Source organism: Pinus tabuliformis, chromosome 4_1 (assembly GCF_031772625.1).
Source record: "Pinus tabuliformis cultivar Carrire ecotype Pingquan chromosome 4_1, CPIR1, whole genome shotgun sequence".
In the NCBI taxonomy this organism is placed as follows: Eukaryota; Viridiplantae; Streptophyta; class Pinopsida; order Pinales; family Pinaceae; genus Pinus; species Pinus tabuliformis.
The window spans coordinates 422,263,478-422,287,557 of record NC_142303.1 but is presented as its reverse complement, the minus strand read 5'-3'; the positions used below and the strand labels follow the sequence as shown (position 1 = coordinate 422,287,557).

Sequence of the window (24,080 nt, the reverse complement as noted above, 5' to 3'; positions counted from 1 at the left end):
ACCAATTTCCACGAAATTTTAGAGATGATCTAGTATGGTAATATACATTAATTCTAGACACTAGGACTCACCTAGGATTTTACCATCAAGCCACACTCTAGCTTTGGGGTGTATTTGGGAGAAAAACTCAACTGCTTATAAGTGTTGAAAAACACAATTATGGGCCAAGGAAAATAACTCCCTAGAGTGAACTCACTTGCTAGTAAAGTCCCAAGCTACCTAAGCCTTTTTACATGACACTTCTTCATCATGCTAGAATCATTTTTAAAATATCTCCGTAGGGCTACAAAATCTATGCAACAAACTAAAGAGAAGAAGTAGATGAAATTTTGGAATTTTGAAATTTTGACATGCTCTGATGATACTGGAATGCTTCAATTGTACTTTGATCATGGAGTCTTTGACAAATCTTCAAGTGCAACTTGAGTGGTTAACTCATCTTGGGCTGGATAAGTTCCTCAGGGAAGTGTTTATGGTTAAAACGAAATTTTGGGAGGCAAAGACAAAGGTCGTATGAGTTTGGACGTCACTCTGGAGCAGTAGAATAAGGACGAATATGCTTTTGGCATTTTGTAGGAAAAAAGGAATCGAAGTGTCCTAAAGTTTCTGCAGTTTGCAGTTCCTGAAGTTCGGCTCCTATAATAAGGCCGAAAGACACAGACCCGAGTCCTCCTGAAGTTCTCGTAGTCCCAAAATTCGGCTCCTGTAGCAGGGCCGGAAATCACAGAACTAAATTCTATACATAATTTCTGAAACAAGTCAAACTCAAGTAAGGGTAGTTTGTGTACATTTCTAGTGTGAGATAGTTTACTCTTGAAGCACGCATAACCATTTTTGGGCATATCAAGGCACTGAGGCTTGAGTGAGGACCCAGTGGCAAAATGAAGTTGTGATAAACTGTTGTAAGTGGTTGTGCAGTCATCCAAGCAGCTTGAGATGAGGCGAGACTCCCTATGATTAAAGCGAGCTCCCTTACAGTCAATTCGTGGAGTTCTAGGTGGAGCAGACCGCTCGCTATGGTAGTCGTAGACTTCTATGGTTCTTGTAATAAGGATTCTGTGGCAGAACAGATCCTATAGCCGAGTAAGGGAGAATTGCTAAGAACTGAGGCTGAAAACTAAGTTGGACCTATAAGATAGAATTAAGCATTTTAGTCCAAGTTTCGTTTAGCAGTTAGAAGGGATAAATACTTTGGTTAAGGATTGGATGAATTGTCTCAGTGGTTGAATGTGGAACATATTGTGACTCTGTGTCTTATTGGTATGGATCTATGAACAAAATATTGCACTGTAAGTTTAATTGTTGTGTTGATTGAAGGAAAAAGTTTATTGCTCTATTTCAGTGTATTGCAACAATTGGCACTATTTATTGCAAAAGATGTTACTGGTGTTGAATTAATTTTGTATTGAAAGAAAAATGTTGAAATCCTACAAAACTCTAACATAGAATTGCCCTAGCCTATTATATTGTTATCAAAGTAGAAAACTTTCCAGCCTGGATGGTAATTAAAAATGGAAAGACTGGAAACAATTTTTTGGCAAAGCTACGCAGAGTCTTGGAGAAAGCTGAAAGAGAAACAAGTAGAGATTTTGAGGAAGATGGAAGAGCAACAAGCAAATAATATTAACAAGTTGCAAGAATGTAATAGAATGACCCTTACAAGATTAGAAAAATTTAACAAAAATGCCACAACTAAAGCAAAGGCAAGGGCATGGTCTTGGCTATACAAGAAGCAGACAAGTGGCCACGAGGACCAAAAATGTCAAATTTTGGTTGACAAAGGTTCCTGTAGTCCATACAAGGATTTTGATATGTGCAATAAAATGGTTCAGATGTCTTTACCTAGATCAGAGGATGTCAAGTCCTTGAAAGATGGTGAACTTGGACAGACAAATTATTGGGAAAAAAGGACTTCCCCTCATGATATGCAACCTGCATATTCAACAAAGAACATTGGTGGTAAAAGATTTGAGCACGAACTGAGTGATAAGTTGAATTAACCTACTTGTAGTTGCGCATCTTTGGTTGAATTAGATGGCGAAAGGAATCGATCTGAAGAAACAATGTCAATAAGGTTGTCAAAGAACAAAGCACAAATTCTAGCTGAGGCCATAATTGTGGAGAACCAGCAGAAGAAAAGGAGAAGATCTTTGGTTGAATTAGATGGCGAAAGGAATCGATCTGAAGAAACAATGTCAATAAGGTTGTCAAAGAACAAAGCACAAATTCTAGCTGAGGCCATAATTGTGGAGAACCAGCAGAAGAAAAGGAGAAGATCATCAAATATAAAGTGTAGAAATTTAGATTCATTAGGGGTCACATCTAAAGGAGTTTTGAGTGATGGAGGTAATGCACAACCAAACCATACAATGAGGCCGACCATATCTTCTAGCTTGATTGGTTTATCTAAGATTGCTAGTGATGATCACAACAATAATGTGCACCCACCAACCATGGAAGGAATTGAAGTGCTTGATGCAAATGTCCACAAGGAAGAGTTTAGGATTCGCTCCTCAAAGAACCCTGAAGTTAAGCTTTATAGTCAAGAAAGTACAAATCTTGTTCATCTTGTGGACACCAATCAGGATATTGATCATGAAAAGGAAGATTGTCATCTAATCGTATTGCATCCATGCTCAAAAGTTGCAGGCAATGGTTTTGAATCATCAGACAAGGTTTTGAATGATAACAAGTTTGAAAAATCTTATAGTAACAAGGGTTTAAACCCATGGGCTAGTATTGTTATCTTTGATCTTTTGAAGGTGCTAAAGAAACAAATGTTGATGTACAAAGGATACAATGCGAACAAGAAAAATTACAATGAGAAAGACTTGAACACTTGAAGACAGCGAAAGGGTTGAGCATTCACAATAAGTTCCTTGTTGATTCTAATAAATTTTCCAAAAGGGGAAAGCTTCCTAATCAATTGATGGAGTACATGCAATATCTCAGTGATTTTCCTCAGGAAGTAGTAACTGCATTACTTGAGGCCCTATATTTGCAAGGTACTCCCAAATTGAAGCCAAAACCTCTTCCAAGAATCTATGAAAAGATCAGTGATAGATGGGAGGTTTGTGTGAGCTTAAGTGTTGGACAGTTTCAATAGGTCAACTTTGTTAATGGAATAGCTACCATTAAAGATGGTTGTCACATGGATTTAGTAGCAAACCAGATAAGAAGCCATGTGATGAACATTGTAAATAAGAAGAACAAGAATGTAGCAGTGAAAGCACCCATGAAAGTTTGGGTCAAAAAATTACAAAATGCATTACCTTCATTAGAGCCTTCCCAGTTATCTTGAGTCACGGTCCAAGATCGTCCAGTGGAAATGTGGATATTTCAGCAGAACTGAGTGCCTTAATTTAGCCTATCAAACGGTGGCTTTGTAAAATGTCTCTTCGTGACTACTCATCGAATGTTATACTTATTGATCCGCTAGCTGTTGAAGAATTCCTGTGGCCCAGAATTCAACGAGGTAATAATAAGCAGAAGTTTCCCTCAGTTGTAGGTGTGTTTGATCGTGGTGTAGGACAAGCCAGTATGGCGAGTACATCTTTTCCATCAACAACTGCATCTAATAGCTGCCCTTCTACAAGATCTAGGTCTTTAATGGGAATTGAGAATTCTTCTAGTAAAGGGGTTGGAGGATGTACATGCAAGTTCATTTTGCGGGGGAAAAGTTGTTTTGAAATGCCTTGCGGATGAGTCAAGGGTTCCACTAATAAGAAATGTGACCTACAAAAAGCAGCAATTGACGGGGATTCACAACAGAAGCAAACACAGAGGAATTTAGGTTCTAGGGACAATGACTTTGATATTGCCCTTATTGAAATTGATGAGGCCTTAATGATGGAAGATGATGACATTTCCAATGATGAAGGTGAAGAACATGAGATAAATGGAGACAAATCGCTTCCTGTTGGTGTGCCAGAAAGAGTGCATGGCGTTAAGCTTGGAGATGTGGCTGATGATAATGCTACATCTTCTAGTGAATTTGTTGGAAGCCCTTTCGGTTGAAAGGGTTCAGTGTATTTTGTGGCAACTGCCATGGCTGGGTTGACATCTGCTGGTACTAGAGGTGGCAAAGGGAGTACAAATTAATACTTTTCACTTGTTAACAAGACAACTGATCCTCCTAAGCTAAACTTCTTTTCATATGGGAAGCAACTCAACAACTAATTCAAAATATACCAAGCAATCCAACATCAAGAAGTTTTCCCTTTTGTGCTGAAGAGTTTTTCCAAATCAACTTGTTAGTGAAGAAAAGACAAAGGATATTGATGAAGGAATACACAATACTCTAAAGCATGCAAATCAAGATCCCAACATTCTGAACAAGGCCATTATAAGTGATGATACAACAGTTGCCGGGATGAAAAGTATAAGAAATCAACTTGATTTGCAAGCTGAGTTTCCTTATTTTTGTGCTGTAGATGTGCATGTTCTAAAGCATAGAATCTCCCGAATTGAAGCAACCAAATGACTTCAAGAAGAAATAAAACAGATTGAGGCTCATAAAACACAGTTGAGGCAAGAGACAAAACAATTTTGTCATTGGAAGGCTTCTCGTGAGAGGGAACTTTAACAACTTAAGAATGAGGGAAGGAAAAATCAATATGAGATGCATAAACTTCATCTTTGAATCAATGTCAAAAGATGGTTCTTCAATGGGAAACTGAAAAGGCTACAATGGCTCCTAGGATGTTGAAGGAGCTATTGGAAGCCCAAAAAACTTCAACTCTTGATGGGAGTGCAAATGACAAAATATTTATTCAAAGTAATGAGAGAGTTTGGCAACAATATCTGGAGGAGGGACTAATAGTTGCTATTCATGTGCATGAAGCCCATTCTAGATATGAAAGACAAGTTGAAAGTAGGACTGCGCTAGCAAAGGAATGTGAATCACAAGAAGTCATCAAAATGACTAAATATCTACCTGGTCTAGCTTTGAATATCAAGGAAGGAGGGCAAAGTGGGCAACAACATAACTTTTCATTGCTTAAGGACGAGCAATGTCGGGAAGGGGGGATTGTAATGTTCCGAGTAATTAATTGCTTAAGGGACGAAAAAACCTATCGATCCCTGCAGGCTACAGTCCTTAATAAAGGGGAAAACTGCAAAATATCCAATTATGAGTGAGTTTTGGGGCAGTTGGGCAAAGAAACCCAAAATTGGGGATTGGAGTAAAGTTCACTCAATCATTTAAGAAGAAGACACTACTCTAGGAAATCGATAATTAAAGAGGGATGAATTCATTTTGGAGCATCAAGTGTGGATCAATTCATTTGTTTCTTGAGCATTAGCTCTAAGGGTTTTAAAACCCCTTTCTCTTTGTCAATTTTTGTGGTGAAAGATTCCACCGTAGTTGACACAATTCTATCATTTTTTACTCTGTTCTAGCACAAGAGTATCATCTAAAGAGTAGAAGGGTTTTCTGTTTATTTGATCTTCTTGTTTTGGCACTGGAAGACCTCTTTGAGAGACAACAAAATTCTTTCTAGTCACAAGAATCCTCCAGCCGAACTAGCGAAGTCTGTGGAAGGATTCTATAGCAGCTCGATTTATCTCCTGGGCTGGATAAGTTCCTCAGGGAAGGGTTTTTGGTTAAAACAAAATTCTAGGATGCAAGACAAAAGTCGTATGAGTCTGTACGTCACCCTAGAGCAATAGAATGAGGACAAATGTACTTTCGACATCTCTGTAGGAAAAAAGGAAACAAAGTGTCCTGATGTTTTTGCAGTCCATAATTCCTGAAGTTCGGCTCCTGTAATAAGGTTGTAAGGCACAAACTCAAATTCTCTTGAAGTTCTTGTAGTCCCGAAATTCAGCTCCTGTAGCAGGGCCGAAAATCACATAACTGAATTCTATACATAATTTATGAAACAAGTCGAACTCAAGTAAGGGCGGTTTGTGTATGTTTCTAGCGTGGGGTGGTTTACTCCTGAAGCACGCATAACCATTTATGAGGAGATCGAGGTATTAAGGATTGAGTGAGGACCCTGTGGCAGAATGAAGTTGTGTCAAACTCTTGTAAGTGGCCGTGCAACCATCTGAGCAGCCTGGGATGAGGCTAGACTCCCTATGATTAAGCCAGCTCCCCTGCGGTCAATGCGTGGATTTATAGGTGGAGCGAACCCCTTGCTGTGGCAACCATAGACTTTCTACGGTTCCTAGTGTTGAAAAATGTAACTAGTATCAATCTTCATAATTATTTATATACTTGTATCGATTTATATTTTATGTAAAAGAAGAAAGAAAATGTAAAAGAAAAATGATTTTTGAAGCATGGGTTTCATGCTTATGTCATTTGGTCAGTATGTCAAGCATCCACTGTATGCTTCTAGGTCTTTATCTTGAGTCATGATCTTTATAATTATGTAAAAGACCCATCTGGGCGTTTATATAAAGAAAAAAAATTATTGAACTGTCTAGGCGAGCTCCCGAGAACAAGTCGGCTAGCCAGTAGAAGTCAACCTAGAGTGGGCTTGAAAAGCCACTTGAAAGGCTATATAAAGAAAGATTTCGTCCTCCTTAGGGCGATCTATTTGTGCTTTACTTGAAAGAGATGATCTGTGATTTGGAGAGGCATGCGAAGGTCATTAGAAGGCTAGACGAGCCTTGAAAGGAAGATGTTTTGAAGTCATTAAAGATCTGATGTGAAATCCTCTGAAATATGCAAAGTCCCTAAATTCTGCTAGGGTTTCCACGGGGTCAAAGTTGCGGAAGTGGAGAAGTAGAAGTTGCAGAAGTGAAGAAAACATGTTTGGCTGGTTGGTTGATTTGTATCTTGGTCAGAGCTAGAGGTCTTGTGTTGGGTCTTGGAAGTCTCCTTTGAAGTTAATAAGAAGAGAAGTTCTGATGGGTTTTCCCCTTGGAGGGGTTTTTCCTTGGCATGGAGCCTATATCTTGTGTTCATGTGATCTTTATTGTTTTTAGCATTTATTTGATGATGAAAAACATAATCATAATTAAGAAGGAAAACATAATATCGCGAGTAATGTCATGGAAGGAAAATGCTAAATTAATAATGCTGCTCTAATCAGTTTTCCAACACCTGGATTAGGGATTCTGCGGCAGAATGGATCCTGTAGCCGAGTAAGGGAGAATTGGTAAGAACTGAGGCCAAAAACTAAGTCGGACCTAAGATAGACTCAAGCATTTCAGTTCAGGTTTCGTTTAGCAGTTAGAAGGGATAAATAATTTGGTTAAGTATTAGACGAATTGTCTCAGGTTGTTGAATGTGGAACATATTGTGACACTGTGTCTTATTGGTATGGATCTATGAAGTTTGAACAATATATTGCACTGTAAGATTAATTGTTGTGTTGATTGAAGGAAAGAATTTATTGCTCTGTTTCAGTTTATTGCAACAATTGGCACTATTTATTGCAGAAGATGTTACTGGTGTTGAATTAATTATGTATGCAAAGAAAATTGTTGAAATCCTATGAGACCCTAGCATAAAATTGGCCTAGCCTATTACAGGTCAACCAAGGACTATATCCCTTAGGCTTTACTTTGGGAATACTTATAAGAATGCACCTATTGGCACGAACATGAAGCAGATGGAAAAATTCAGATGGTGCTGACAAAGCAAGTTTGGCTATCATAAGAATGGAAATTCTTTACCAACCCTTGCTTTAATTTTTATTTGAATGGAAGAGCACAAAGAAATTCCTTTATTTTCAATTACTGAATATTATGCATGTCTTCTTTGAATAGTTTAATGAGTATTTGAAATCTCACGGTCAATTTATTTGCACAGGTTGTTGTTTTCTTCTCAACATGTGATGCAGTGGATTTCCACTATGCTGCCATAAGTGAGTTTCACTGGGTTTCACATTTTCAAGAGGTGGATGAAGAAAAGGGAAGATTCATAAAATGCAAAACATTTCGTCTACATGGAAATATGGCACAAGCAGAGCGAAAGGAAACTTTTCATGGATATAATGAAGAAAAATGTGCTCTTCTCTTATGCACTGATGTAGCAGCAAGAGGCTTGGACTTTCCGAAAGTTGGATGCATTATTCAGTATGACTCTCCAGGAGATGCAAATGAATATGTGCACAGGTATCTCCTCGTACTTACCTTTGCTTTACACAGGTTATGATGATGTTGTTGCTTATGATTTTTCATTTGAGCTGCAGTGTTGCATGCATATTATTTATCATTTCTAAACTTTACTATTAAATATGATTTAGTTGTATCTGTAAAACCCAAAGGCTGAAGATTTTCCCTCGACATCTCTCGAGGCTCAAGTTTCAAGCACCATTTTGTTTGGGTTGGATCCTCTTTCACCTTGCAACCTCAACTTCATCTATCTATCTATCTATATATATAAATATATATATTTCTTTTCCAGAGAAGAAAACTGCAACATTTTTTTTTCCAAGGGAAAAATATTATATCTAGTAAGTACTGTATATGAACAGAAACATAAAATTCATGACCATTTTTCATTCTCACAGGAGCTGTTCCATGATTGCCTGAATTCCAGTGTTCAAGACTCTTGATACACTGTGCGCTCAATCAATTACTAATCCTGAATAACCAAAAACTTGCAGCTCAACAATATTCTTTTCTATGGTGATCCTTAGCATAAATGCCAAAGTCATCAGTTCTACCCAATTATTAGTACCTCTTCCACGCTTAACATGAAAAAGAACCATTGTGTATAAGAGGGAAAAGTAATATCCTCCTGCACCACATGGACCCAGGTTTCCCTGTGAAGTCCCATCAAAGAAGCCCCAGGGTTTTGACTTGTTCATTTCCAATGATCTGATCTGTATTTGCGGCTTGGAGAGAACTTTGATGCCTTCATAGATGTATTTGATCTCAAGGGAAACCTGTAATAGACTGATTGATTTCTCATGAAAAAGTCTAGCATTCCTTGTGACCCAGATGACCCAACATAGAATAGTGGGTAGGGATCGTTGTGCAGCAGCCTCCAGACCTTCCATGCAAGATTTCAAGGCTTCTACTAGAGAATCTCTCTTCTATTAATCTTTACACCCTACTAAAGTGTTTTCCACATTCCAAACTTATATTGAATAGTGACAATCCATCAAAAGGTTTTCAATATCCCCCCCCCGCTGTTCCTACCAAGCATATGAGCTTGGCCCCTCCCAAGTTCTCTTTTGTAATTCATCTCAAGTCAACTTTTTATTAGACAAAGATAACCAGAGAAATAGCCTTGCCTACAGAGGTGCTTTGATTTTTCAAATTTTTATCCACCACTATCGTTCTTCTCAAAATCTCCCTCAAAGAACATAGACGTATAACCAAGACTCACTGTTTGTAAACCATTTGTTGGATTCCTGTGCCAAACTAGAGTGTCCTGTTCTGGATTAATACCTCCTCCAACCTCCATCCTTAATGCCGGAGTGTACCGAGTGCTGGACATGAGGCATTACACTGTATCCAGGGGTTGACTCATATTCACACCTTTCTGCCATCTCCAATATTCGGTGCAATTCAATTCCAAGTGATAGTTCAGGACAGTACCGGTGCCTTCCAGATGGTCAATGCCTTATTTAAGTTTTTTATAGGACTTCTTATCCATTCTTCCATGTTGAGAGGATGCATGTACTTTTGCTGCATAACCTACTGCCAGAGACTTTCACCTGTGATTCACTGCCACAAAATGTTTTGCTGCTTGGGCCTGTTGTCGCCTAAAGTGTACATGCAAGGTGCAATGCTCAGAGTAGGGGCTGTCACTATGATCCCTACTCACTCCGTTTAAGCCTATGTTGCAGGAAACGCTGGTCCTAAGGGCGTTTCTGGGCTGAAACAAAATGGAAACGTAGAAACACATTTGGTACGGCCTGGAAACGCGTTTCAGGCCGTACTGCCATGTTTCATGTGGGGGAAACGTGGTCCAGTACGGCCTGAAATGTGTTTCCAGGTCGTACAGCCACGTTTCAGCAATAAAGTGACTTTTTTTTGAGTTTTTTTTTTAGATTTTTCGTTTTTATTTTTTTATTTTCGCTCCCTGCCAATTCAGGAGTGATAGAGGGAGCTATTGAAGATTGGAAACAAATTTTTTTGAGTGGGGCAGCCTAATGTTCAAGCCTATGGCCCTAGTGTTGATATGCAGTTCATGGTAATGTTAAATTTTTAAAGTAAAGGGATGAAAATGAAAAGTCATCCTTTTACTTAAATTTTTAACATTACCATGAAATGGCTCAGGATGTTTGAGAGTGGTTTTGCCCTCACTGGATTTCATTTGGAGAAAATAGAATTTTAGATCTCACTCAAAATCCAACAGCCTTATTTGTTTTACAGGATTTCAGGATTGGGGGGATTGCAATGTTTCCATTGGATTTTGTCATGTACTAGGGTATGGAACTTGTATTTAATCAAGAGAACCAAGCCCTCTATGCAGGGGAGACTCCCAATAATCAAGAGCACCTAGGGTACTAGGGTATGGAACTTGTATTTAATCAAGAGCACTAAGGTCGTTCGACTATGCAGGAGGAGACTCCCAATCAAGCACGAGACAAGAAATTAGAAATTTCTCGTGGCTGATTTTGGATATTGCTATTTTCATTATGTGATCATTCATGAGTAAATGTGATGTAAATTTAGAGACTTATAGTTTATGCATTGACATTGGACAATTTAATCATAATGTAATAAATTAGAATGTATCATGTATGCTTTATGATTGCACATATTTCTTAAATGTCCTTATATATATATATATATATATATATATTGCGTTTCCCCGTTTCCAAAATTTGGGGGGGTCACGTTTCGTACCCGTACCCATTTCGGAAACTTGTACTCGTTTCCCCGTATCGTGCAACTTAGGTTTAAGCTATCTCCAAAGCAGGCTAAGGGGGATAGTCCCTAAAGGTGAGATGGATGAGGAACTAGTTGAGAAAGGTGAGAATGCTTTAGAAACTCACACAGATTGAATTTGAGATGATCTTAGACGTTGATGGGGATCTAATCATGGCCATTGGTTCACCAACGAGAGACTATAAGAGCTGGACGATGGGATGAAGATACACACATCAGGAGTGTGAGTTTCCTTGGCAGATCGAGCTATCCGACTACAAAGCTCAAGCAAAGAAGAAGAGTTCGAACCAAAAGGGACGCAGAGGCTAGAGGGACTAGAGACAGTGATTCTAGCGGAGCTTTCCAGTGCCGGAGAGTTAGCAACAAGAGTGATGAGTTTTCCTCAGTGAGGCTGTACAGGCATTGCACAGGCAGCTTTAGAGGAGGGTTGGATTTAGCTGAAGGAGAGGTGATTCAGTTGCTAGAGGTCGAGAAAAATTCCAGAAGGCCAAGCGAGTCATTTTCAAAGGTTGAGTTGGGCAGAGCAACAACATTAGCTCAGTTCCATAGGCAGTACGAATTGGCCTGTGCAGAGGTAGCATAGAGGATGACGCAAGGGTGTTTGAGCAACGAGTTTGAGCTAGTTTCAGAGCTGAGATCAGTGTTGGGTGAGACAAAAGTTGTCTCACTAATTTTTGGCTAGATTATTTTGCGGAGGATTGCCAATTTGGCATCCAGATTTTTGTAATCAGATTTCATTGCTGCATAATAATAATAAAACCCTCATCTGCTGCATTGGTTTTCCTACATTGCGTTTTTCCGGGGACATTTGTCCAAAAATAATGGTGTCAATTTTATTGTGTGTGTGCGTGTGCTCTATTTTCTCTCAGTTTCCAGTTATTTTTCCCTGTGTTATTATTGTGAAGAAATTGCACTGTGATTTGTTCATTATTTTTCCGTAACAAAATAAACTGCATAATTAATCAGTTAGAAGAATGAATTCTAGTTGTCGCATTTCAAGGAAATTTTCACAAATCCCATTGTCAATCACTTTGAATATTAGGGTTGTGGTTTGCGTTTCCCCGTTTCCAAAATTTGGGGGGGTCACGTTTCGTACACGTTTAGTGTTAAATTGGGACTTGATCTAAACTTCTCTCCATACCTACCCAGGATCTCATTCGGGCCACATCGTTTGTTAGTACTTTAGAGACTAGGAATTTATCCAAAAGCCAAATGCTTTGCTATGCCTTTAGAACCAATTCTTTTGTTACTTTAAGTGGGAACTAGATCCATGGGTGGCCATGCTATTGCAAAATCTTGCACCTTGGTGCAAAGCCTCACCAAGCAAGGAAAATGCGTAAGAAGATAGAGGTGTCACCGAATCACCATTGTCACCTTAACAATGACACCTCTTCTATTTTAATGGTGGCAAGCAACCACCACAAGGGAGGCTTCCTAGTAGGACTTGGGGATCAAATAACCCTAAAGAATTTAACACCAAGTGTCCCCCACGACCTTACAAACTAAACCACTAACTTAAGCTTGTAGGGGCTAGGGTTAGGTGTAGGTGGAGTGTAAATCAAACAAAAGGGTTCTTGGGGTCTACAGATCAATCCTAAGGCTATGAGGAGGTTGGGAGTCTCAAATATATTCCCAGAACACACCCATTGCTCACAAAAACACAAGGATGCTATAAACTAGGTCAAATCTGCACTTTTGGATAGAAAACAAGACTTTATTATAACAGCAAAACCAATGATTCAAATTGCATAAAAATAATACCCAATTAAAGGTTAGAAAATTAGTAACTTAGGAAATAAAAATAAACACTTTTCGATGTTTAAATTAGCTACTAATTGCAATTTAAACAATGAGGTCAAGCCTAATTGCAGAAAAATGCATGAAAATCCAATTTAATGCCTCTCTAATGCACTTTTAACCAATTCCAATAGTTGGTACATTCACCAATTAACAATATTAAACTAATTAAACATGTTAAGGCTGAAATTTATTCCCAATATCAATGTAATGAAATTGAAAAGATTAATCAATTAAACTATGGTTTTACAGTTTAAAATAAAAACTGAATTCTAGCTACAAGATGGATGAAGACTAGTGCCTTCTCCACCTAGGGCAATAGATTCTATGATACAAATCAAACCTAGGGTCTTTTAAGGGGAAAATCTAATTCCAACACACTAGGGCAAATTAACTTACTTGCCCTAAGGTTTAAATTAGGATTGTCAATTTTCGAGAATTTTAAGGGAGAATAGTTAACCTACACTCTTCAAATCTTTAGGGAACAAGGACAATATCAACAAGGGACATGCACAAAATTGCCAAATTAACCTTTTTAACAATAATAACAAAAATTCTCGTGATAATTGTCCAAGCCAAATAAATAAACTAACTTACTTTACATGCATAATCCAAGAGTTGTAATGTTCTAGATCACTTAAGAAGCTTATGACAAAGTTCGCTAACCTAATGTGGTTCCCATAGGCTAAAGCGGGGAAATATTTAATAAGGGGGACTTAATTTGCCTAAGGAAACATTATATAAGTCTAAGGGGTGAAAATGGGACATTTTGTATGCAAGTGAAATGTCACTTTATCTCTATAAAGTGAAATATTATAAAGTGACTTTATAAAAATTAAAATGGTAAAATGGTCATAAGTTTATAAGAGAACGAAAATGGGGAGACTCTCCTCATTCGTGCATTTGAGTTTTTGGAGAAAAGAGCTATTGGAGAGTTTTCTTGAGGAAAAGCTTAGGGTTTGGAAACCCTAGCCACCATAGCTAGTTTTAGCGTTGGAACTAGACACTCTAATTGGTTCAAGAAGAAGAAGATTTCTCGAAGATATTGAGGTAGAAAAGTGTTATCAGTTGATTTTATGTTCTTGACAGTGGTTACATGACAGAGGAAGGTCCTTTTACAAGGATATCTTATAGGAGAAGTGACTACAAAGAACCCACTCCACTTACAAATAAAGATATTCCAAATAGTGAGAGTGAAGAGACACTAGAAAAAGACAAAGAAGTCAAAGAGACACCTGAAATAGAAATCCAAATATGGGTGAGAAGGTGGAACAAACCTTTAACAGTTTGCTCAGGGCAATAAATGATTTGGCCAAAGGCCAAACGGATATGGTAGATCTAATGAAAGGGATGACAATTAGAGGGACTTCCATTGGAAAGGAGCCTATGAATGGAGAAGGATCCAATAGTGTAGAGGGTAGCCAATCACATGTTGCTACACAAAGCCATTCATGCTCAATTAGTAAATCTCAAAGACTCAATATGCCTCAATTTTTGCATGAGACGACATAAATTTCGATAACTTAGCCTAGTCAGAAGATCCCTTATGTCGATTACATGGAGGAGTACAGAGCATTAGGACGAGAGTTCTAGAGTTCCATGAGTTTCATTGATTTCTGCCACCTTCAGCTAAAGAGTAGACCTAAAGCCTTTTAGAGGGCTATGAGACAGAATCAAGAGCTACAAAAAACGTTGGGGAAGGTGACCATCCCTTGCTTCGATGGATCATCCAAGTGCTTAGCTCGATCATAGGTTCAAAAGCTAGATACCTATTTCTAGTTACATCATATGACAGAGGAGGAGGCTATTAAACTAGCCACATTACACTTGGATGTTGAGGCCATTGAGTGGTGGTACCATGGGTTGGTGGCTATGGGTCATAACTACATCAACTCATACACTGAGTTCACTTCGAGACTTATTGAGCGGTTTGACAGGAAGGATCCAGAGCTTCATTTTAGAGAGCTGGCACAACTCAAGTAAACAGGTAGTCTAGAGGCTTATATTTCAAAGTTTTAGAGGCTGCCAGTCATGGTCACAGACATCTCATAGGTCAGATTAGTGATGCTATTTGTAGAGGTGTTGGCATAATCTCTACATGGATGGGTCAAAGGATTTGAACCCACCACACTTCGTGTAACAATTAACAAGACTAGGGAATTCCTGGATGGCACATTCAAAAATAAATTCACTCCTAAACCTTCTTTCCCTCAAGAGGGTAAAGAGGTCGAGCCCTTTCAGAAGGAGTGGACTGGGAAATAGAAGATGGATGAGGAGACCCGAAAAGAGCTAAGGAAGAAGAAACTTTGTTTTAGTTGTCAAGAGCCATGGGCACCGGGGCACAAGTGTGCTGGCAAGGGCAAAGTGGGCAAGGCTCACTATAGTCAAGTGTACTCGGAGAGTGACAATGATGATGGGGATGAAGAACTAGTACAGGGACAGATGCACCAAACAGTTGGAGGTGAGTCTTCACATGCGGAGGGCAAAGCTCCTACTATTGCCTCTATGTCAAGGTTCCCTCGATATCACACTTTTAGAGTCAGAGGGGTTCTAGCCGGGCACAGGGTGACAATATTGATTGATAGTGGGGCTTCCCACAATTTCATGGATGCAGACATAGTGGAACAGAGGGGAATTCCTACTGAGGAATTCGATGGTTTTACAGTTGTTATAGCTGAAAAAAATTAGATGTACTGCAATAGATACATCCCTAAGATCCAACTAATTATGGGGAATTATACTGTGACAGAGGACTTCTTGTGGTGGATGTACCAGACACTAATGTAGTGTTGGGTTGTCAGTGGCTTTACTACATCGGGAAGTACACCACAGACCAGCGGAACATGGAAATGGAATTCAAAGACCCAGTAGATGGCAGAAGGGTAGTTTTGAGGGCCATGCATCAGTGCCCGCCAAAGCTAGTATCATCCAACCACATGGAGGCAGTGTTGAGGCGAGGTGATGTTGAGTGGGCAGTAGAGTGCCTTATCACAAACAACAGGCAGCTAGAGCAACCACGATAACACTCAGATGACATTAAGGTATTGCTTCGTAAACACCAATTTTTTTTTTGCTAACATTCCTCAAAGTAGACCACCAGATAAGGGTTTTGAGCATATCATAGAATTGGAGGAGGGTGTGCAAGCAGTGATAACCAATCCCTATCGACATCCCAAGGTCTACAAAGATGAGATAGAGAAGGCTCTAAAGGAGTTGTTGAGGTTGGTTCATATTCGACCTGGCTCCAATCCATTCACTTCTGTGGTAGTGATGGCTAAGAAGAAGGATGACACCTTGCAGATGTGCACAGACTACCAAGCTCTCAATAAGAGGACAATTAAGAACCGATATCCTATTCACGGGATCGCTGAGCTGATGGATGAATTGAAAGGGGCCAAATATTTTTCGAAGATTGATCTTCGTTCTGGCTATCATTAGATTTGGGTTCGGGAGCAAGATATCTCAAAGACAACTTTCAGGTGCCACTATGGGCACTACGAGTTTTTGGTTATGCTATTTGGGCTAACCAACGCTCCTGCGACTTTCCAATCATGTATAAACCATTTGTTCAATAAGTAGTTGCGAAAGTACTTGTTTGTCTTGTTCAATGACATATTGGTCTACAACATGACATGGGAAGACCACTTCAGACACTCGGATGAGGTGTTGGGGATCCTGGAGGAGGAGTTATATTCGAAGGAGTCCAAGTGTGAATTTGGCATGACGAAGATGCTTTACCTAGGGCATGTGATTGGTCATGATGGGGTTTAGGTGCACCAAGAGAAAATACGAGCAATCATTGAGTGGCCCACCCTAAAGAATGTTACATAACTGAAGGGTTTCCTTGGTCTTTGTAGTTACTACAGGAAGTTTGTTAAGGGTTTCTTGCATTTGACAACTCCTCTTACAATCCTCACCAAGATGGGAGCCTTCAGTTGGTCATAAAAAGCACAGGAGACATTTGGGAGGATGAAGGAGGTGATGAGTAAGTGCCTCGTGCTTGCACTACTAGATTTCACCCAGCTATTTGTGCTGGAATGCGATGCTTTGGGGACTGGGATAGGAGTAGTTCTTATGTAGAATCAACACCCAATAGCGTTCAAAAGCCGCAAGCTTAGAGATTATGAGCTGCACTATTCGACCTATGATAAGGAGATGTTGGCCATAATGCATGCATTGGCCAAATTCAAGCAGTATCTGGTGGGGAGCAAATTGAAAGTAAAAACAAACCATAATAACCTGAGGTTCCTCATGGAGCAAAAGGAACTGAGTGAGAGGCAACAAAAGTGGATCAGTGAGTTGCAGGCCTATGACTTCGAGATAGAGTATGTAAAGGGAAAGAACAACATTGTGGTTGATGTTCTTTCTAGGATGCAACCCACCTTCTCACTCATAGAGATGATATAAGATTGGAAGTCTTTGCTGGTGGTGGTATATTTAAAGAATAATTTTGCTTGTGAGATTCTGGAGGGGTTGATCTGTGATGACAGGTACCGGGTCATGAATGACATTATTTACTATAAGGACCGGATCTATCTGGTGTTGGAATCAAAACTCAAAGATAGAATTATGTAGGCAGCTCACAACTCACCTTTAGTAGGACATTTGGGGCATGTAAAGACCTATGAAAAGATTGGGGAGAGGTTCACTTGGAAAGGCCTCAAGATGTATGTGTGGAGGTTCATGAGGGAATGCAACACTTTCCAACAGAACAAGGCAGAGTACACTTATCCAGTAGGCTTACTGTAACCACTCCTTATCTTGGAGCAGAAGTGGGAGAGCATTTCCATGGACTTAATCACTGGTTTACGTCTGACACAATGTAAAGATTGCATATATGTGGTTTAAGATCGACTCACAAATTTTTCTCATTTCTTTTTCATATCATCAAAGTATTCAACATCATAGGTGGCCGAGTTGTTTTTCAAGGAGGTCTTTAGATTACATGGGTTGCCGAAGACCATTGTCAGTGATAGATATAACAGGTTCATGGGCAGCTTCTGACAAGAGCTTTTTAGACTTGTGGGGACTGAGCTAACTCCGAGCACTAGCTTCCACCCATAGACGGATGGGCAGATAGAGATTGTCAGCAAGTGGCTGGAAGGCTATCTCAGGAATTATTTAACTGACCAACAAAAGGCATGGGTGAAGTGGTTGCATCTGGGAGAGCATTGCTACAATACCACTTTCCACATGTCCATTGGCATGACTCCCTTCAAAGCATTATATGGGTATGACACCCCAACATTCGCAGACATGATTTTTAGGGATAGTTGGACACTTCTAGCTAGGGAATGGATTCAAGAGAGCCAAGATATTTTAAAATTCCTCAAGGACAATTTACATACAAATCAAAATCAATAAAAATTATATGGTGACAGGCACAAGGTGGAGCACAACTTTGAAGTGGGAGATATGGTGTACCTTCGTCTTCAGCCCCACAGACAATCATCACTGAAAACAAAAGGGGCAGAAAAGCTGAAACCCAAGTTCTATGGGCCATTCAAAATTTTGAGATGAGTAGGAGAAGTTGCCTATGAACTCGAGGTCCCTAAAGGATGTAAAATTCACGATGTCTTTCATATCTCGTACCTTAAAAAGGCTCTGGGGCAACATTTTGTTACTTCCACAAAACTCCTACCATTGGACGAGGAAGGAGAATTGATCTTGGTTCCTGAAAAGATCCTAGAAACAAGGGAGAGGGAGTTTCAAAATAGAACAATAAAGGAGTACTTTGTAAAGTGGAAGGATTTACCTGTGGAAGATGCTAAATGAGAAGGTGAACAGGGGCTCAAACATCTTGAGTTGAAATTGCTTGAGGACAAGCAATCTTGGGCAGGTAGGACTGTAATGTTCCCAACCACATAGGAAGCTTATGACAAAGTCTATTAGCCAAATGTGATTCCCATAAGCTAAAGTGGGGAAATATTTAATCAAGGGGACTTAATTTAACAAAGGAAACATTGTATAAGTTTAAGGGGTGAAAATGGGACATTTCATAGGCAAGTGAAAAGTCACTTTAACTCTATAAAGTGAAATATTATAAAGTGACATCATAAAAGTTAAAATGGTAAAGTGGTGTCAAAAATGGTCATAAGTTTATAAAAGAAGGAAAATGAGGAGACTTCTCAATTCGTGCATTTGAGTTTTTGAAGAAAAAAGCTCTTGGAGAGTTTTCTTGAGGAGAAGCTTAGGGTTTGGAAACCCTAGCCGCCATAGCTGGTTTTAGTGTTGAAACCAGAGTCTAGACACTCTAACTGGTTCAAGAAGAAGAAGATTTGCCGGAGATATTGAGGTAGAAAAGTGTTATTAGTTTGATTTTATGTTCTTATTTGTTGTTCTCTATCTCATCTTGACAGGTTAAGGATCTCCAAAGAAGTTTGAGAAACCAAGTCGAAATCTAAGCTTTTGGGGGTCGATTTACACAACAAGAACAAAGGCTGAGTTTATGTTTCAAGGGTCTTCTCTCATTTTGTGACTAGCTGTGAGGGCTAGTGGTTCAATTTCATCTTGAAAAAGGCAGCTCGAGTACCCAGCCAATGGCCATCAAATATTCCACTGCTAGACAATGGTTATTACCTTCTTGGACTGCGAATTAGATGCTGGTCTGAACGTGTTGTTTGTGGGATCTTATATACAGTCACAACAAAGTCCCATTCTCTGTTGGTGGGATGTGAGGCTGATTCCCTTGCTCTCAGTCCGTGTGCCTTTGAGATACTGCTCATCCAAGTTTGAGTTCCCATTCCTGTGCAAACCACGTGTTGGGAGGAAGACGAGTCATCCTTGTGCATATCAACGCTGCTGTCGATTCATTTCTAGGACTGCATGTGATCCCAGAGACAAGTACTGCATGGATTTGCTGGAAACATTAAGGCCATTACAAGTGTGGACTCTGTGTATATTTCATGTGCAACGCACATCATAAACAAGTGCTGGAGTGTCATTCTGGTGGACTGATATTTGTGCATGTATTGATTATTATTGGTTGTCATTAACTACCAAGTTTTATCTTCCTAATCTGTTCACTGTATATTCAAGTTTTTAAATGAGAAATGTCCGTCCTGTAGGTGTTATTGTTTAATATCAGTTGCATTGAATTTCTGAAGTTTGATATTAAAAAATATAAGTTTATTTTGGAAGATTGTTGATGTATGTGGAAGTATTAAAAGAAGTGTCCAAAGAACAAAACTTATGAAATTCCCCTACAGTAGAAAATAAACAAACTGATTGGAGAAGTGTGTCACTGAAAAACTCATTTGAAAACTCAAAAATTTCAAAGAAAATTGGGAGTATTGCAAATCGGTATTTTACAGATTCACCATAAAAAAGCTTGAGAAGAGCTCAATCCCCCAAGAGAAAAACCCTTGGCCTATTCACTCAACTAGGCCTCCATTACACACTAGTAAAAAAGAGAGTTTGAGAAATGAATAATGAGTGTGTGACAAGATCATCCAAGGGAGGAATCATCCCCCTTATTTATACAATGCCAAGGTGAGTCGATTTCCTCTCAAAAAGGCTAAAAGAGAGGCCCCACAAACTGTTGAAATATGTAACTAGGTTTGGTCTTCTTAAATGTATTTGAGATGTACTTATCAAATTAATGAAGAAAATATTTTTATTATTGTTATTATGAATTATTAAAGCATGGGTTTCATGATTGTGTCATCATTTTTTAGGTCAAAGTCCCCATTGAGGACTTCTATGATTTATTTTGAGTCATTAGAGTCATTGTACATTAAAAGAGACCCTTCTTGGGCTTTCAAATCATGTAAAAAGAACTATTTTTGAGTCAAAAATGAATTTAGTCTCCTCCACACCAAGTTGGCCTCAAGAAGAGTAATTCGACCTCCTTGGAAGGCTATATATACAAGGTAGTTTGAATTCATTTGGAGCATCTCACTCCCTCACACATAGTTCTATTTCTGAAGATGGAAGCTGGAAAAGTGTGAAGTTGAGAAAGGGCTAGAAGAAGGGTCGGAAAGGATCGCGAGTTTCTGGAATGAGATAGTAGACCTCAAGATCGAAATGTTGGGACAACTCTCACTCTGTTCTGAGGTGTATCAAGGGAGATTGAAGTTCTCCAAGTTTGGTCGAAGCTGCTGCTGCTACTACTGTTGGGTCGAAGCTGCTACTGATGTTGGTAGGTTGAAGTTGCTTGAAGGGTTGTCATTTGCAAGAAGGATTGAGGGCTGACTTGGTGTGGAGGTAGTTTCTGTCTTGGTCTAGAGTCTTGGATTATCTCAAGAAACTGTTGAAGGAAGAATTGTTGACTGGGTTTTCCCCTAGATAGGGGTTTTTCCTTGGCTGTCCGACTACCTCTGTTGTCCTTGTGTTATTGTCTTGGTAATTGCTTGATGAACTAAAAGATAAAAGAAGAACATACAGATAAAATAATCACAAGTGATTATCTATATAAGGAAATCTTTGTACCTTTTTGATTTTCTATCACAAACTACATAATCCATGATACAAGGGAATAAGGTTGCATGCTATCCCTAAAAATAGTCGTCTCAACTCAAAAAGATATCAAGAAGCCTTAAAATGACCCACACATGTGAGTAACAAGGCTAAATGGTGTGACGTCAAACTATAAATGAGCCTCTCTCTCATCAAAAGGTGCAAGGGGCATCTAAAAAAGGTGATCATCATGAGCAAGCAACCTCCATCATGTGCAAGTGCTCCATCATTATGAAACTATTCTCATCACCTAGTCATACACCCTCAACATGACACTATGGTCCAGGGTACCAATGCCACCTCTCAAAATCAAGCTAAGATGACGTCATAGAGAAAAAATGCAATGTCCTCATCCAAGAAGGTGTATTGACTTTCCAAAGGGGTCCCACTGAGTCGTCGCAATCAAAAACCATCATCCACAGGGCAATGTCCATCAAGAAGGGTAGAAAGATAGCATCTTGCAAGTCTTGGAGTACATCCTTTGGGGAAACAACATCCTAACTCTAGTGACTAGTGTCTAGGGTGTTGGAGGGAGAGGAAATCATAATCAATATAACTAAACCATCACATGGCCCAACATACCTCAAAATGTGTGCAACGACTTGTCCGCAAGTGCTTTGGAGGAGGCGCAAGGTGGGTTGGATATTCTCTTTGAAGTGCTGAAGAAACATGCTAAAATCCCTCAATGGATGACCACTGGAACTTGTAGCAAGCACCTAGCATGGCTCATGGAATCAAGTGAGATCATCATCTAAGGTACTTCAAACAATAAATGTATCAGAATGGGTCGTATTTAATGGAACAAGGCATTGAAGTACATCACACAAGCCTTACCTTCAGATGTCTTTCTAGCTTAAGATTTGTAAACTAGTTACCCCACTTAGGTATGGGAGGGTTATCATTGGGCCCTTTTAGGTGATTGCAACCTCAGGGGGAGGAACAGTGCCTAGGCTAACACATTAGTTAGAAATTCTTAGTGAAAAAGATGATATGGTTTGGGGTTTAACTTCGTGGATGATGTCAATGTGGTGTACCATCTATGCAACCAATGTCCTTGAGCATTATGATGTGAAGAGAGAGTGATCTTGGGACTTGAGTCACCCCTTTCCTTGACCTATTTTTACCACCCCTTGAGTGCACCTTTTTCTTCAATGATATTCCTTTTCTTTTCATCCATAGCTTGGGATACAAGCTTACTATATATGCATCAAACACCTCTTAAAGATGTAGCTTTTTATTGCTCATCAGGGTTTGGACATCCAAGAGTTTTTTTCATTTAGATAGATCATGACAAACCAAGAACTGGGTGAGGGCTAATGAGGAGGGTAAACTTGAGGCTAAGTTTTTGTCTGTGCACTTACATTTTGTCCCCGCCATCTTTTGCCTTTTAACATTTTCTTTTGGTGTGGCTATATAGGCTTGTTTCTTTCTTTTAGTTGCATTAACCTCTTAGGGTCAAGTTTTGAGGCCCCCACTCAAGGACATGGTACACAAGCAACCAATAAATGTGAGAAAAAAGCAATCCACTAGAATACAGGACATGGAACAAGGGAAAGGGAGAAAAATAGTAGTTATGGGTTACTATGGACACACAACATCAAGTAGTGCCTCCTATTTGTGCCCCTCCTAGACAGTGAAAGAAGTCTTAGAGAGGGTCACACTGGACTAGGAATGGCTGATAACCACCAAGGTAAAGTAGGGGACCAGGGTATATTCAAAAGCTATCAATTATCCAATTTAACTTGGGATCCATACTAGAATGCTTTTAACCATTGAATAAACACACTTGATACAAAAATTGTTAGCATATTTCATATTTGAAGGCCCACCATCATTGGCTGAACTGGCTAAATGAAAGAAATGACTAATCAAAAAGTGGCTGAGAGGTCACTGAGAAGGGGTATCTATGGATCAAAGTGGGGCTGCTGGCTGGCAAGCTCAATCAAAATGAGGAAAAATATCCCTTGGTGCTTACCCACTAGTTCATGAGTAATTTTACCCAACTGCTAGTGGTTAATGTTAGCCTCCAGAAAGTGGGTGACCGACAAGAGAAATTTTTTCTCCTTTTTGGATAGCCAACCAACCAATGACTCTATATGATCAACACATAACATGATGCCAGAATCCTCTATTTCTTTCTCCTTTTAGATCTCTTTCCCATTTGACATTCTTGATTGAAGTTGGGTCATCCATCGACATGTACTTCAACCAGTTTGCAATTATGTGCTTTCACTTAATGTTATGGACATACTAATATGAATCACAGGGAAAAATGGATGATTGGCTGATCTCGACTGTATTCTTGTTCGCTTGCTTCACCTAGGAGGCTAGTCTTTGACCCTAGTCAAGTGGGACCTCCTCTAAGACCTAAGGGTTTTAGGAAGGGCACTAATGGGGAAACATTGATTGATGTAACATTTCCAAGGTAATTCATACTTACCACTTTCCATCTTTCCCTCTTATTTGTCTCCATTCTTTGGGCTAGTGGTCATTGGTCATTGGGATTGGTACCCTTCATCCTCATCCTTGAGTTTGGGCTTAGAAACTTAGCCTTGGAGGTTGATGCAACTAAAGGAAAGGTAAAGGCATAAGAAAGCCACAATAAAAGAAAAATGAAAAATGCAAAAGATGGCTGAGACATTTATTTAGTGCGTTGGCAAAAGCCTAACATGAGCTCTACCCCTCCCATTAGCCACCACTCAATTCCTCAGCGTTTGATGCTTCTATTGAAGGAATAAACTCTTGTATTGTCCCAACCCTAATGAGTTTAAAAATGCTTCATCTGAAAGGTGTAATGGAAAGTCTCAAAGCAAGCTTGGGCTTTTGAGCTATGCACCTAAAGGAAAATAAATCATGAAAAGTAAAAGGCGCACCATAGTGGTGAAGAAAGCAAGATGATGAAATGGATAAGTCATGCCTCCACGATTATGCCCACCTTACATGTATACACTCAGGATGTTGGACCCCCATTAGTTGGTCACATGGATATGGTACCTTGCCCTAAAGTCCTTCCCACTTTGTAG

At 39.4% G+C, this 24,080-nt stretch overlaps 1 protein-coding gene across 4 annotated transcripts in view; it reads left to right on the top strand.

The window, feature by feature from the left end:
- Positions 1–24,080, top strand: part of LOC149176109 (DEAD-box ATP-dependent RNA helicase 17-like) — a 258,551-nt gene that overhangs the window by 114,152 nt on the left and 120,319 nt on the right. For all 4 annotated transcript variants that reach the window (XM_089419861.1, XM_089419862.1, XM_089419860.1 and 1 more), the window contains one exon: positions 7,766–8,070. In XM_089419861.1, coding sequence (XP_089275987.1) covers positions 7,766–8,070 — 305 coding nt within the window. The remainder of the gene's footprint in view (positions 1–7,765; positions 8,071–24,080) is intronic.